The 13,927-nt window shown below is 46.2% G+C and overlaps 1 protein-coding gene across 3 annotated transcripts in view; it reads right to left on the minus strand.

Annotated features, from left to right (window-relative positions):
* Positions 1 to 850: 850 nt before the first annotated feature.
* DCLK1 (doublecortin like kinase 1) overlaps positions 851 to 13,927 on the minus strand; it is a 189,768-nt gene continuing 176,691 nt past the window's right edge. For 2 of the 3 annotated variants that reach the window (XM_049853462.1, XM_049853464.1), the window contains one exon: positions 851 to 5,229. In XM_049853462.1, coding sequence (XP_049709419.1) covers positions 5,071 to 5,229 — 159 coding nt within the window. In that variant the 3' untranslated portion in view covers positions 851 to 5,070. The remainder of the gene's footprint in view (positions 5,230 to 13,927) is intronic. The other variant, XM_049853463.1, reaches the window with a different exon arrangement.

Consider the following 13,927-nt stretch of genomic DNA (forward strand, 5'->3'; position numbering starts at 1 on the left):
TGAATCCCAACCCCCCCCGCAAAAAAGGAAAAGAGAAAAGTGAACCCAACCACAGGCATTCTAAGCCTCTACACTGAATTTCCTGTTTCCCACCAGTTTACGACCCTTCCTGTTACTGGATGGATCATTGCGTTTTTGAGATGATTAAAAAATAAAAGGCTGGCTTGACAGCTCCTCCCCCCTCGAGTATGTAATTACATACAAATTAAAGTTTCCTTCTGACAACCCTGGAACCCCATTTGTTACTATGTTACATACAACCACCATGAAGCAATTTTTAGAGCACTCCTGCAGTTGCCAAATGTTGAGTTTGTCCTGATTTTTATTCACTTTTAAACCAAAAACATTTAAGAGGTGTTGTTCTGTGCTCCTCTTTGTCATTTCTGAGTTGGTAAAAATGTTAATAATGGAAGTGATTTTAATCACTATTTTCCCCAACAGGCTAGAAAGTTTTCATGAAATTTGACGATGAAATAAGGAAACTCATGCTCTCCACCAAAGAAGTTGGTAGCGTGGTGGTGAAGTGCCTGGCTGCTAACCGTAAGGTGGGCGGTTGGAACAACCAGCGTCAAGATTACAGCCTTAGAAACACTGCGGGGCAGTTTTATGCTGTCCTGTAGGGTCACTATGAGTCTCAATGGCGTTATCACCAAATGCAAAGTAAGGGCGTATTTGAGATAATTTCCCCCCAAATTCCTAATGGAAATGGCAGGCAGCGGGAGAGAAGCACTGACTTTTGAACTGACTGACTTAAAGTTTTTTTAAACTTTTGATTGGATTAAAAAAAAAAATCATGTGGCAGTGTGATAAAAAATTAATGATTTACAAATGACAGAAAAGATATGCTATCTACAATATATGCTGGGTGACTTATTTAAAAAAAAAACAAAAAAAACCCCACATCCATCACCATTAAGGAGGGGACATACCAGAGTTTTTTCTTGTTCTCTCTCATGAAAAGAACAACAAAAACTCTGACCAGACAGAAACAGGAAGCGAACCTTCACTCTTTGGTCCCGGCCCTATACTACAAACTTCAGCCTGGGGCACTTTTTTTAATGGTCAAGTTAAAAACCTATGAAAATAGAAGTTGATCATGGAAATGCTGACCAATCTTTACCCAGGGAAGGGCTGCCAGATAGCACAATATTGAGAAAGCTTTCCCTCAGCACAGTGGCACGCAGCATGGGGGATACATCGTCTTATGGGTGCCCTTGGCCACCAAACAACGGTGATTTAATGTGCTAGAGCCCTGGCCACACGGCAGCTCTGTGACCCTCTGAACCAGTTTTTCTTTCTCTTTCTTTTTAAACTGAAATACGCCTCAGAGGGTATAGGATGGCAGTTTCAGCCTTCATCCAGGAATCTATTGCTTTCTTTCAACAATATCTGATGGCCTTGTTAGCTGCCACCCAGGGTTGGGGTGATGGGCTGGTGGCGTGCGGCCGCATTGAAAACAACACACCAAGGACTTTCAGCAGTTTATTTGCATTTTTTTCTCTGCTTATTTTAATATGCACCACGTGTAAATTAGATGAGGGCTACTGTGAAAACATTTCCAATGACTGAAATCTTAACATTTCCTTCTAACAGTCTGGAGCAAGTCACATATCCATTGATCATGAAGAATAAAATGATTTCTGCTACAATGTCGAGAAAAAATGTGTTCATTCATGTGAACAGTTCCCATCTACGGAGATGGTTTACACAATGCAAGTAATGAAAGAGTTTTCTTTAACTAGTCTACTACCCAACTGAAAAGTGAACCTTAAAATTCCCTTGAAAACACCACATGGTTGGGTCTTGACAAGAAAGGAAGATAGTCCCCGTTCCCAGGCCACCATCGTAAGAGCTATATTAAATACTTGGAAGAAAGGAAATATGGAAATACTCCTGGCATGATTAAATTGGTAATTACAGAGAGACCGTCATGGTACGTATTTGTTCTATGATAAGTGAAATAAAAAATAAGATCGATTTGGTTATAGAAATCCCTTGAAGAACGCCACCACTTGTTTCAAACTTGAACTATCTGAAGAATGTCATGAAAGAAAAAAAAAAAGGACAGCACTGGGCTGAAAGCAAAGCAGTCTGGATACACCCACGGAATCAGCAGGCCTTGAGCTTGTCTGCTAACCCTCTAAGCACATCTCTGCCGTTCAGGATCTCGGCAGCTCAGGGCAGAAACAACTGCGTTCCATCTGATGACTCAATACTTCTACTTGACAGGCCACATTCCACTGTTCACTTGGCACAGATCACTCACATTCTACAGCCGTGCCATGGCACCCTGTGCCAAACAGGCCCTGTGTTCTTCCGGGTGGCCTTTCTGCAGTGGGCAGGGAAAGCCACCCCCAACTACGCAGGGACACAGAGTTCCCCTCAGGTGGACTGGGGCGGTCTGAGCTGCACCCTGTAGGTTCTGTGTACGAGATGCAGTGACAATGCACTTAAAGTCCCCGGGAAACGCAGAATTTGCAGACCAGTAATTTAAAGAAAGAAAGGAAAATGACAGCATGCTGTGGGGAAGCCACCTGCCCGTGGGGCTCTTCATTGCCACCGGTTCAGAGCTGAGGCCCTGCTGAGTCTCCTTAGTCTTAGAGCGGCGCTTCGCTTTGCAGTTTCTACAGAAAGCAGCCATTTCTGATCCGTTCAGGGTCATTTTGTTGTTGTTGTGGAGTGCTGTCGAATTGATTTCGACTCATAGCAATTCCAAGAGACAGAGTAGAACCGTCCCACAGGGTTTCCTAGGCTGTAATCTTTACAGGAGCAGATCGCCAGGTCTTTCTCCCAAAGAGCCGCTGATGGGTTCAAACCAACAATCTTTTGGTTAGCAGCTGAGCGCTTATCTGTTGTACCACCAGGGCTCCTTAGGCTATTTAAGTATGGTTTAAAATCTCCTGAAGGGGGCAAAATTCAAAACAGAAAAAACAAGAACAGCTTAGCCAAGCTAAGCGATTCAGTCAAGCTAAGCACATCAGCCACGCTAAGATGCTAATTTTGTAAGACACCACTCGCTGGTTGTCTCCTAAGCCACAGAGCTGAGCAAACCTCTGGAGGGCATCTAGGTAGGGCCCCTGCTTCCCAGGCACCAGGGCTACACTCTTCTTGAGCTTTGCAGTAATGTGAGTTCCCAAAGAAACAGGAAGCAGCAGGCCTCCGTTCTGAAACGCGATACACTCCGTAAGAAACTCTCTGGGGAGACAGATTTGGTAACAGGAGGGAAAACACCAGCTTCAGACAGATCTTGGCCCAAAAAGAGTGAAAGGGAAAAAATAAATAAATAAACACGTTCCTCTGGACAGCTGCAAATGGTGTTAGAAGGTCATTTTAGGGAAGTTTGATGCCCAGGGGTATCTTCTAGGTCTCCCCGTTCTGTTCCTCCCTGGAGACTGTATGTAGGAAATGACAAAGGAGCCATTTCTGGAGTTCACCAGGCTGGCCGAGGAAACTGTCCGTTGGGGCATTCTCCACCAAGCTTCCAACAGTCACCACCGTTGGCTGAGGACTAACAGTGTAGCTTAAAGGTGTACAGTGACTTGTCTGCCCAGCAGTTTATTTCCTTAAAAACCCCTTCAGGATTATTCCAGAACATTCCGGAACAGTTTTCCCACCTTGTTTTCCCCTCAGCCACCTTGCTAGCACCTGGCTGTCCTACATGTGGACCTCACACCTTGTGTGGCTCTCATACTCAAGACGGCAGTGCATGAGAAGCCAGGCGAGACAAAGAACAGGCTCCAGCTTCCACTTTCTGTTTGAAATTCTGGCCCCACAGAGCACCTGGCAATGTATTGCTCTTGTCCACGAGTTGTTTTCCTGTAGAAGTTGATAAGGGACCGGCAGACCCTACCTCACCAAGCACCAGTGGGGGATGGTGAGCTGCGCGTCCACCCGGCACAAGCAGCAGATGTAGAAGCAGCATTTCTGGGGCGTCATCAGCACATCTTCACATGGAGACAAGTTTTTGGGGGTCACCACCTATTTTCTGGGTCAGGCTGTTATTTGCCACAAAGCCAACTCCCTCCAACTGGGACCCGGGCCTGACAGTTACACATCTGTTGCCAAAATCATTTCTTAGTAGGATTGTGAAGAACCAAAAACAAAACCAAGCCTGTTGCCTTCAAGTTGATTCCAAATCACAGAGACCCCACGTGACAGAGTAGAACTGCCCCACAGGGTTTCAGACGCTGTAATCTACAGGAGCAGGTCACCAGGTCTCTCTCTTTTGGAGCCACTAGTGGGTTCAAACCATCAACCTTTGCCTTAACAGCCAAGTGCTTAACCACAGAGCCACTAGGGCTCCTTCCAGTCATTTATACCAAAAAACCCACTGCTGTCGGCTCGACTCCAACTCATGCGACCCTATAGGACAAAGTGGAACTGTCCCATAGGGTTTCCAAGGCTGTAGTCTTTACAGAAGCAGACCGCCATGTCCATCTCCAGAGGAGTGGCTGAAGGGTTTGAACCACCAACCTTTTGATTAGCAGGTGAGTGCTTATCCACCGTGCCGCCAGGGCTCCTGTGAAGAAAGAGGGGTGCTCATGCCTAAGTTCTAGGTCTGCCATTTTTGTACACTGACGTAAAGGGATAAGCAAGATGTCATTCAGATGGCCTCTTGCCGGACATCTCAGCCTCGAATCAACAGCCCTGAATCTGCAGCGAGATCATGAACCGTGTAAGCAGACGTCCAAAGCCTGGAGAGTTCCCTAAGAGGTGTTCTCAGTAGAATTCTATGCACTCAGAGGGTTATCGTGTGCTATTTTACATACTGCAGATCCTAGCTTGACAGATAAAAACATTCACTGCTTCTAACTTATTAAAAAAAAAAAAAAATGGTGCATTGCTCTTAACCCTTTGAGCACCCTAGCAGCAGCAAGTCGCCATTCTCACAAAAACCCCGTGTTGTCTCACTCAGTGAAGGCTGACCACCACCAAGAGACCAGAACACACTTCCCATGTGGCCGCCCCAGCACCAGCGCTAGATCAATCAGATGGAACCGTTGGACATCAATTTGGAAAACCTCACGAGTCTCAAAGGGTTAAGCTAGGGCTTTCAGTCCGGGGGTCTCGTTAAAAGGGTGAGTTGGGAGAGCGGACCGTCTCGGAGGAGCTTGGGGAGTAGTCTTCCGATTCTGAGTTGAGTTCCGGGGGAGCCGGCTGGGCCTTGTACCTCACATCCTGGTGGCGTCTTCGTCGGAAAACCTGCCTCTCCTTATCAAGAGCGGTGGTCTGGCGGGGGCATAAAATGAGAAAGAGGACAATTAGGCCGCGGGAAATGACAGCATAACCAATGCTGGAGTTCAAGGCCAAAGCGGACCAAAGAACCCGTCTACCAGGGTGCTCTCTGCCAAGTTTTCACAGTCAACACCGCTGGGGAGTTCTCTGCTCCCCACGACCCTTACGATTCAGCAGGCACTGGCAAGGTGGATGGAGGTCTGACCTGGCCCCAGCCCCACCCACATTTCCACTAGCTCCCATCCCAGGCCAGCCAGATGCCCGTGATGGTGGAGGGCAGGCTGACGACCCACGTGCGTCAGCATTCAGCTCAGGGCGGCTGTGCGATAAAGAGGAAAGGTGATGAAGTTGTCAGACAGGGAGACAGAACCACAGGCTCCACACGTTAGCACCTCCTCATTCGGGACGATCTTATTCCCTGCTGATGAGGCAGCCAGGCTGAAACCCTGGGTTAATGTTAATGAAACCAGTGCCTGGAACTGAACGCTGCTTTGAATGAAATTAAACCGAATGGAAAGATCCCTCCAAGTTCCCTTGAAACGTTCATTTTCATTGTGGTGTGTGGCCATTTGTGAGGCTGGAGTTGAGCTGCATAGGTCTCTACGCCTTACTCTTCCTGGGGAAACCTCAGGTGATGTCCAGGATGGGATATCTCCCGCCTCAGCTCTGGAAGTTACTTTGACATCAAAATTGGGAGTGGCATGACTTCGCCCCAGATTTAGTGGGTGTGGGGAGGACAGGCAGTCATTACAGAGAAAGCTCACACAGAGAGCAGAAAAACACAGAACACACATAGAATACACAACGGAAGAAAAATACAGCAACACACATAAAAGTTGAAGGCATCGGCGTTTGGAAGTCCCTCTTTACGAGGCTGTAGCCTGGAGGTCAGCCTGCTTTTTAAAAGGTTCTTTTTCCTCCACCGGGCTCTGTGCCACCATTTTGCCTCTTGAACATTTACTGTTAACTTCTTCAAAGGACAGAGAGAAATTTACAGCCAGCCTGGTCCGGAGAACCAAGTGAAAACTGAGCCCCCTCACACAACTGCAGTGCAGTGTTAGGGTAGCCTCAGGTCTCAAACAGGACTGTCAAAGCCCCAAAATGAAGACAGAGAAAGGGAGACAGCCTGCAGGACGAGCAGAGAAAGCGGCTTCGTCAGGCTCAACCCATCTGCTTTAAAGATAACCCACACGCTGCACAGCAGAGTTACAAACCAGCGAGTGAGGTCAAGTTTAATAATCCACTTCTCATTTCTCTAGGCTGTTAATACAATGATTCAATAGCTGTTTTGTTGAAACGTCCACCTTTGATTCTTTTACTTGTGGAATTTTTTAAGGACCCTCCTATATACTTCTTGGTTCTTATACCCACCGGTTTTACGTTATTTTCAGCATTATAAAATCCAAATTCCTAACTTTATTTAAAACACTGTAAAGTTACAACACATGGTATCTTGCTTTCAAAGCACACTGGACAAGTTCTGTTTGTGGAGAGTCGAACGCCTGTGGAAAACCGATGTTCTATTTAGTCTGACTCACATTAAACCATTCTGTCATTAATCGAGGAAGTAACACAAACTCTTCTCCTCGTCATAAAAACTTTCCACTTCTACCTTCTCCAGAGAGAGACAAATGGCTACTGGCCACGGGCTGAGTTCCGCTACCGCATGGAGGCAGTCAGGTGTAGGACGCGCAGACGGCCCTGAGGCGAGGGATTCTAAGTCCAGCCTCATCCACAGGTGGATGAACCCTTCTCTCTGTTCTCTCGGCCACTCGATAGGAGCAAGGATAATTCTCAACCACCCTCACAGAGAGGTTGTAGGTAAAAACAGGATTCTAAACAGCCAGGCTGTGTAGCTAGGCTCTTTTTTTCCTTTACAATTTGATATAGGAAACCTTGGTGGTATAGTGGTTAAGAGCTACAGCTGCTAACCAAAAGGTCGGCAGTTGGAATCCACCAGGTGCTCCTTGGGAACTCCGTGGGGCAGTTCTACTGTGTCCTACAGGGTCACTAAGAGTTGGAATCGACTCAACAGCAAAGGGTTTCGTTTTTTTTTAATTTGATATAAGATAACATTTTAAAATTAAGTGTAGGTCAGAAGCCTGCCCCATAGGGTTTTCAAGGCTGTGAGCTTTCAGAAGCAGATCACCAAGCCTGTCTTCTGAATACGGCTCTGGGTGGGTTTGAAGCACCAACCTTTTGGTTAGTGATCTAGGGCTTAACTGTTTGTGCTATAATTAAGTAGGTAACTGTAGATCAGAAGGCATGGCCCTGGTGGTGCAGTGGTTAAGCGCTCCGCTGCTAAACAAAAGGTTGGCAGTTTGAACCCACCTAGAGGCTCCTCAGTAGAGAGACCTGGCGATCTGCTTCTGTGAGGATCACAGCCTAGGAACTCTAGGGGGCAGTTCTCCTCTGTCCTACAGGGTTGCTGGGAGTTGGAGTCAACTCCATGGCTGTGTGCAAAAAAAACCAAGGCAAACCCACTGCTGTCGAGTCAGTTTCGCCACCAGGGCTCCGGTACTGCGCGCAGCCTGAGACTAAAGCCGTCACCAGGAGTGCAGAGGAGAGATGAAAAGAAACCAAGTCCCCACTGAGCACTGAATTCCTCCATCATGAATGCCAAAGCTGCCTCTTGGACTTTTCATAGCCTACACACTAATGAAGGAGACCTGGTGGCACAGTGGTTAAAGTGCTCAGCTGCTAACTGAAAGACTGGCGGTTCGAACTCACCAGCAGCTCCACAGGAGAAAGACAGGGCAGGCTGCTTCTGTAAAGGTTACAGCCTAGGAAACCCTGTGGGACAGTTCTCCTCTGTCCTGTAGGGTTGCTATGAGTTGGAATCGCCTCGACGGCAGTGGGTATAAACTAATGAATTTCCTTTTTGCTTAAGCCAATTTGATTCGGGTTTTCTTCCTTGGCAATCAAAGCAGTCCTAACGGATATCTCTCTGAACGGACTTTAATCTTCTCATCGCTCTATCTTGGCTCAAGGTGTTCATCAGCCTCCAACATTCGGTCAGGTTTCACCTCCTGCATCACATCTCCTTTTCCCTTCTAGGTGCGTATTGTCCTGATGGAGCTTTTGGCACCTACCGGCACGCTGGCCTCTTTTGTGCGCAATCTCCCAGGGAGCACGTAACTCCTCTATGAGAACCTGAAGCCTCTGCACTTTTCAGGGTGCCTAGCAGAGGCTGGTGCTGTACATCTTAGGCACATAATAAATGGTTCTTAATTAATGCAGGATTAAATTATTTTAAATAGTTACATACTTGACTTTCTAAGTAACAGAAGAATAGAACCCAAAGTAATTCCATAACACAAAAGAGTAAGAAGTTAGAAGTATTCAAGTCAATATTTAAGGATACAATTTATGTCCCATATGATCGAATTATGTCAGGTAGAATTGATAGCCTCACTAATTCTGCTCAGGCATTTCTCTGTTGAAAACACACCTATGGTAGCCCCATTTCTTGGCACAGTAAGCACTGTTGTATAGACTATTTCTAAAATTTTAATTGTGCCTATAAAATTATCTTGTCTCCAAAATTTGTGCAATTCATCTTTGATGACTGAATTCTTTGGCCCTCAACACAGTTTGAGACACAGATGAATTCAGCAAAGAGATGGCCTATCTGCTATTACATACTTTTAAAAAGGCACTGTAAAAAAACTATATATATATATATATATATGAGCAAACTGATAATTTTCCTCCACCAAAAAAAAAAAAAAAAATTGAAACATAATTCATCCCCTGAAGTCCTGCGTCACAAACTTAAACTCTGGGCCCTTTCCACCATTTCTGAGTGACAAATTTTATCAATCACAAAATCCCCAGAGGTCAAGTCTCTGTCCCTGGACCCCTGTCTGTATAAAAGTCAGGCTGCTGTCTTCAGGTGCAGGCTTACTGCTCCACAGATACCTAAGGCTTCCTTGCAGGTTTCTGATTTTATTTGTTATTTTGTTCGAGCTTGGCTGCTTTGTGGGAATCAGTGTGAATGGGCTCACAGCAGACTTTCGCCAGCAGTGTCCCCAAGAGGTCACCACTTCATTAAGAGCAGGTAAGAGCACCTGAGGAAGCCCTGGTGGCATAGTAATTAAGTGCTACAGCTGCTAACCAAAGGGTCGGCAGTTCGAATCCACCAGCTGCTCCTTGGAATCTCTATGGGGCAGTCCTACTCTGTCCTATGGGGTCGCTATGAGTTGGAATCGACTCGACGGCACTGGGTTTGGTGGTGTTGTGGGAAGAACACCTGAAGCTGGCATTATCACCTGTTGGTATTAATCACCACAGGTTAGAGGTGAGCAAAGAATCCCTTGCGTCTGGATTTGACCACTGGTAAACAAATACGAAGCTCTAAGACAGTTGTCTAAAAAATATACAATGCCAGCTGCTGTTGTATGTACTGGGATGTTGTTGTCAGGACCGTCAAGCCGATTTTCAACTCACAGAGACCCCATGTGACAGAACAGAACTGCCCTGTGGGATTTCCTTGGCTGTAATCTTTATAGGAGCAGATCAGCAGGTCTTCCGCCTAAGGAGCCGCTGGTGGGTTTAAATCGCTGATCTTTCTGTTAGCAGTCGAGGGCTCTTCCATTATTCTTCTATTATTTACTTGAAAGTACTGGCTTGAAGCTTTTTGGATAATTTTAAGATCTTTGAGTAATTTTCAGAAATCCCGGTGGCATCGTGGTTAAGAGCTACGGCTACTACCCAAGAGGTCGGCAGTTTGAATCCGCCAGGCGCTCCTCGGAAACTCCATGGGGCAGTTCTACTCTGTCCGTTAGGGTCGCTGTGAGTTGGAATCGACTCGACGGCGGTGGGCTTGGTTTTGAGTAATTTTCAAATTCTCCTGCATGGAGTATTTAGATGAGCCTTTGGGGCTCATTTGCTTAAAAAAGTCAATTTTAGGATACCAAGACTTCAATTCCTCCTGAATGTGGTCACATAACGATGTCTTTGCGACTGCGCGGAGTCAGTTTTTGGCTCACGGGGACCCACGTGACGGAGTAGAGCTGCCCCACAGGGGCCCCTAAGCTGTAATCCTTATGGGAGCAGGTCGCCAGGTCTTCCTTCTGCGGAACTGCTGAGGGGGTTCGAACCATCAATCTTTTGGTTAGCAGCCGAGTGCTTAAACATTGCGCTACCAGGGCTACTTTCTGTGATAATGCGATGATACTATCCTCTGTATACCAAACTAGCTACTGCTGAGTTAATTCTGATTCATGGGCACTCAGTATGCGTCAGAGTAGGGCTGTGCTCCACATCTTGTTTCTTCCATAGGGTTATATCATCCTTCACACAGGACTCTCACTGCCACTGAGGGGTTTTTTTGTTGTTGTTGTTAGGAAACATACCTGGACCCACTGCCACTGAGTCAGTTCCAACTCATAATAGCTCTGTAGGACAGAGTAGAAGTGCCCCGTAGGGTTTCCAAGGCTGTAATCTTTATGGAAACAGACCTCCACGTCCTTCTCTTGCAGAGCGGCTGGTGGTCTCAAACAGCCGACCTTTCCATTGTCGGCCTGACCACTGCGCCACCAGAGCTCCTCTTCCTAGCCACACTGAACCCCAATTTCCTAGTCCCTTTGTTTTTTCAGACTGAGGGGCGGGGACTACATGTATGGTCCCTAGGGAGCTTCCACCTATAAAATTCTGTGAATATGCTTAATATCACTATCAATCTACTCTAACGGGCTATGTTTTCTCTAAGCAAACAGGACACCTTGGAGCCTAGGGATCAAACTATTTCTATTCTGCAGTATGGGCAGGGTTTGCAAGGGATACACCCCATCTGAATCTCGAGGCAAGGCTTTCTGTCAAGTCAGTAATTACTGGATTTCAGTAATTGCATTTTCAGAGCCATGAGGCTGCTTTTCCTTTTTTTTTTTTCCCTTGCTTTTCTTCATTTATTGCTAGCCGTCACAGATAGTCTTCATTTCATTAATAGGAGAACACCGTTGTGCATTTTGCTTTCAGCTGGTCCATCCATTCCTCACAGCACCAGGAGACTGAGCCGGGATGTAGCCGTTGCAGTATGGATCTCAGCAGCTCTTCCCTTTGCTCCACTCACTCTCAGGGGCTGAGTTACGATCTGCTGGCCATCTTGGAAATGTTTTACTTGCTAGTAAAATTGAACTGACCAAACCAAAAACCAAACCTGTTGCCATCAAGTTGATTCCGGCTCATAGCGACTCTATAGGACAGAGTAGGACTGCCCCACAGAGTTTTCAAGGCTATAATTTTTACAAAGGAACCCTGGTGGTGCAGTTCTTAAGAGCTCTGCTGCTAACCATAAAGTGGGCAGTTCAAAGCCACCATCTGCTCCTTGGAAACCCTGTGGGGCAGTTCTACCCTGTCCTATAGGGTCGCTATGAGTTGGAATTCACTTGATGGCAATGGGTTTGGGCTTGGTAATCTTCACCGAAGCAGACTGCCACATCTTTCTCCCATGGAAGAGCTGGTGGGTTCACATGACCAACCTTTTGGTTCACAGCTGAGCACTTCACCACTGCACCACCAGGGCTCCCGATGAAGGAAATATCCATCCTCCTAGCTGTATTTGGCCTACTGTCCTGCTTATTATGGTTCTGTTTTGTTATGCTTTAATACCCTTTTGGGGTCTTACCAGGAACCCCAGAGTATCTGGATACGTATGTCTCTAAATTAAACATGACCATCAACATGGCAAAAGCAGGACTTCAGGGAATGAAACTGGGTAACCTTCCAAGCTACTTCCTAAGTGTCACTCTAACGTTCCTCTAATCTCCCAGGTGGGGCTGGCCCAGGAACCCCAGAGTATCTGGATACATGACGTAGCATGTTACCCTAATGGTCCTCCAGTCTCCTGGGTGGGGCTGGCCCCATGCTTTTCCACTGTTTCTTAGACATACACTTGTCCTTCTGACCCGCTAGCTCTGCTAATGGATCTCTGATGGCCACCATCAGAGGGTTAATGGTACGGCCACTTGGTGGAGGTGGGCTTAGGATTCCAGAAGGCAAAATTCATGTGCTTCCTCTGCCCTAATAACAAACCAGTTGCCGTCGAGTTGACTCCAATTCTTGGTGATCCCATGTGTGAAAGAGTAGAACTGTGCTCCACAGGGTCCTCAGTGACTGATTTTTCAGAAGTAGATCACCAGGCTTTCTTCCAAGGCACCTCTGGGTGGACTCGAACCGCCAACCCGATTTTCTTATTGTTTGTGGCTGTTAGCTGCTGTCGAGTCAGCTCCCAACTCATGGGGACTCCATATACAGCAGGATCGGACTGCTGGGATCCACGGGTTTTCATCAGTTGGTTTTCAGAAGTAGATCTCCAGGCCTTTCTTCCTAGCCTGTCTTAGTCTGGAAGCTCTGCCGAAACCTGTTCAGCATCTAACAACACACAAGCCTCTACTGACAGACGGGTGGTGGCTGCTCATGAGCCGCACTGGCCGGGAATCGAACTTGGGTCTCCCACAGGGAAGGCAAGAACTCTACCCTTGAACCACCAGCTAACTCACCTGCCATTTTGTTTGTACTTCACTGTAGCAGCAAACTAAGGAACTGTCACAGGAATGGTCTGTCTTAAGAAAATCTATATAAATTTAGAACTGGCTAAGCAGGTAAGTTTTAAGCAGGTAAGTTAGAGGGTAATTACAAAAAATGCTTTTACCTTTCCCAAAAGACATGCTCCTGGGTTGCTATAAATGATTGCCAAACTAACATAACCCAAATTCTTCAAAAACACATCTATCCAAAAATCCAGCTGCCTTTTATTAATGGTCCCTTCTTTGGAAAGTTTGTTCATTTACTCCTTAGCTCCGGAAATGTTTACCGAGGGCCTACTCTGTGCCAGACGTTCTATTAGAAAGTGAAGATACAGTTTCTAACAGGCCTGAGTTCCTGTCCTCATAGAATTTAAATGCTTATAAGTGATGCCTTTTATAAAAAAATTTTTATTGTGCTTTAAGTAAAAGTTTACAAATCAAGTCAGTCTCTCATACAAAAGCCTATGTATAACTTGCTGTATACTCCTCCCCCACACATCTGTCAGTTTGTCATACTGTGGGGGCTTGTGTGTTGCTGTGATGCTGGAAGCTATGCCACCGGTATTCAGATACCAGCAGGGTCACCCACGGAGGACAGGTTTCAGCTAAGCTTACAGACTAAGACAGACTAGGAAGAAGGACCCTGTAGTCTACTTCTGAAAAGCATTAGCCAGTGAAAACCTTATGAATAGCAGCGGAACATTGTCTGGTATAGTGCTGGAAGATGAGCCCCCCAGGTTGGAAGGCACTCAAAAGATCACTGGGGAAGAGCTGCCTCCTCAAAGCAGAGTTGACCTTAATGATGTGGATGGAGTAAAGCTTTCGGGACCTTCATTTGCTGATGTGGCACGAATCAAAATGAGAAGAAACAGCTGCAAACATCCATTAATAATCGGAACCTGGAATGCACGAAGTATGAATCTACGAAAATTCGAAATCGTCAAAAATGAAATGGAATGCATACACATCGATATCCTAGGCATTAGTGAGCTGAAAGGGACTGGTATTGGCCATTTTGAATTAGACAATCATATAGTCTACTATGCTGGGACTGACAACTCAAAGAGGAATGGTGTTGCATTCATCATCAAAAAGAACATTTCAACATCTATCCTGGAGTACAACACTGTCAGTGATAGGATAATATCCATTCGCCTACAAGG

Source organism: Elephas maximus, chromosome 14, assembly GCF_024166365.1.
Source record: "Elephas maximus indicus isolate mEleMax1 chromosome 14, mEleMax1 primary haplotype, whole genome shotgun sequence".
In the NCBI taxonomy this organism is placed as follows: Eukaryota; Metazoa; Chordata; class Mammalia; order Proboscidea; family Elephantidae; genus Elephas; species Elephas maximus.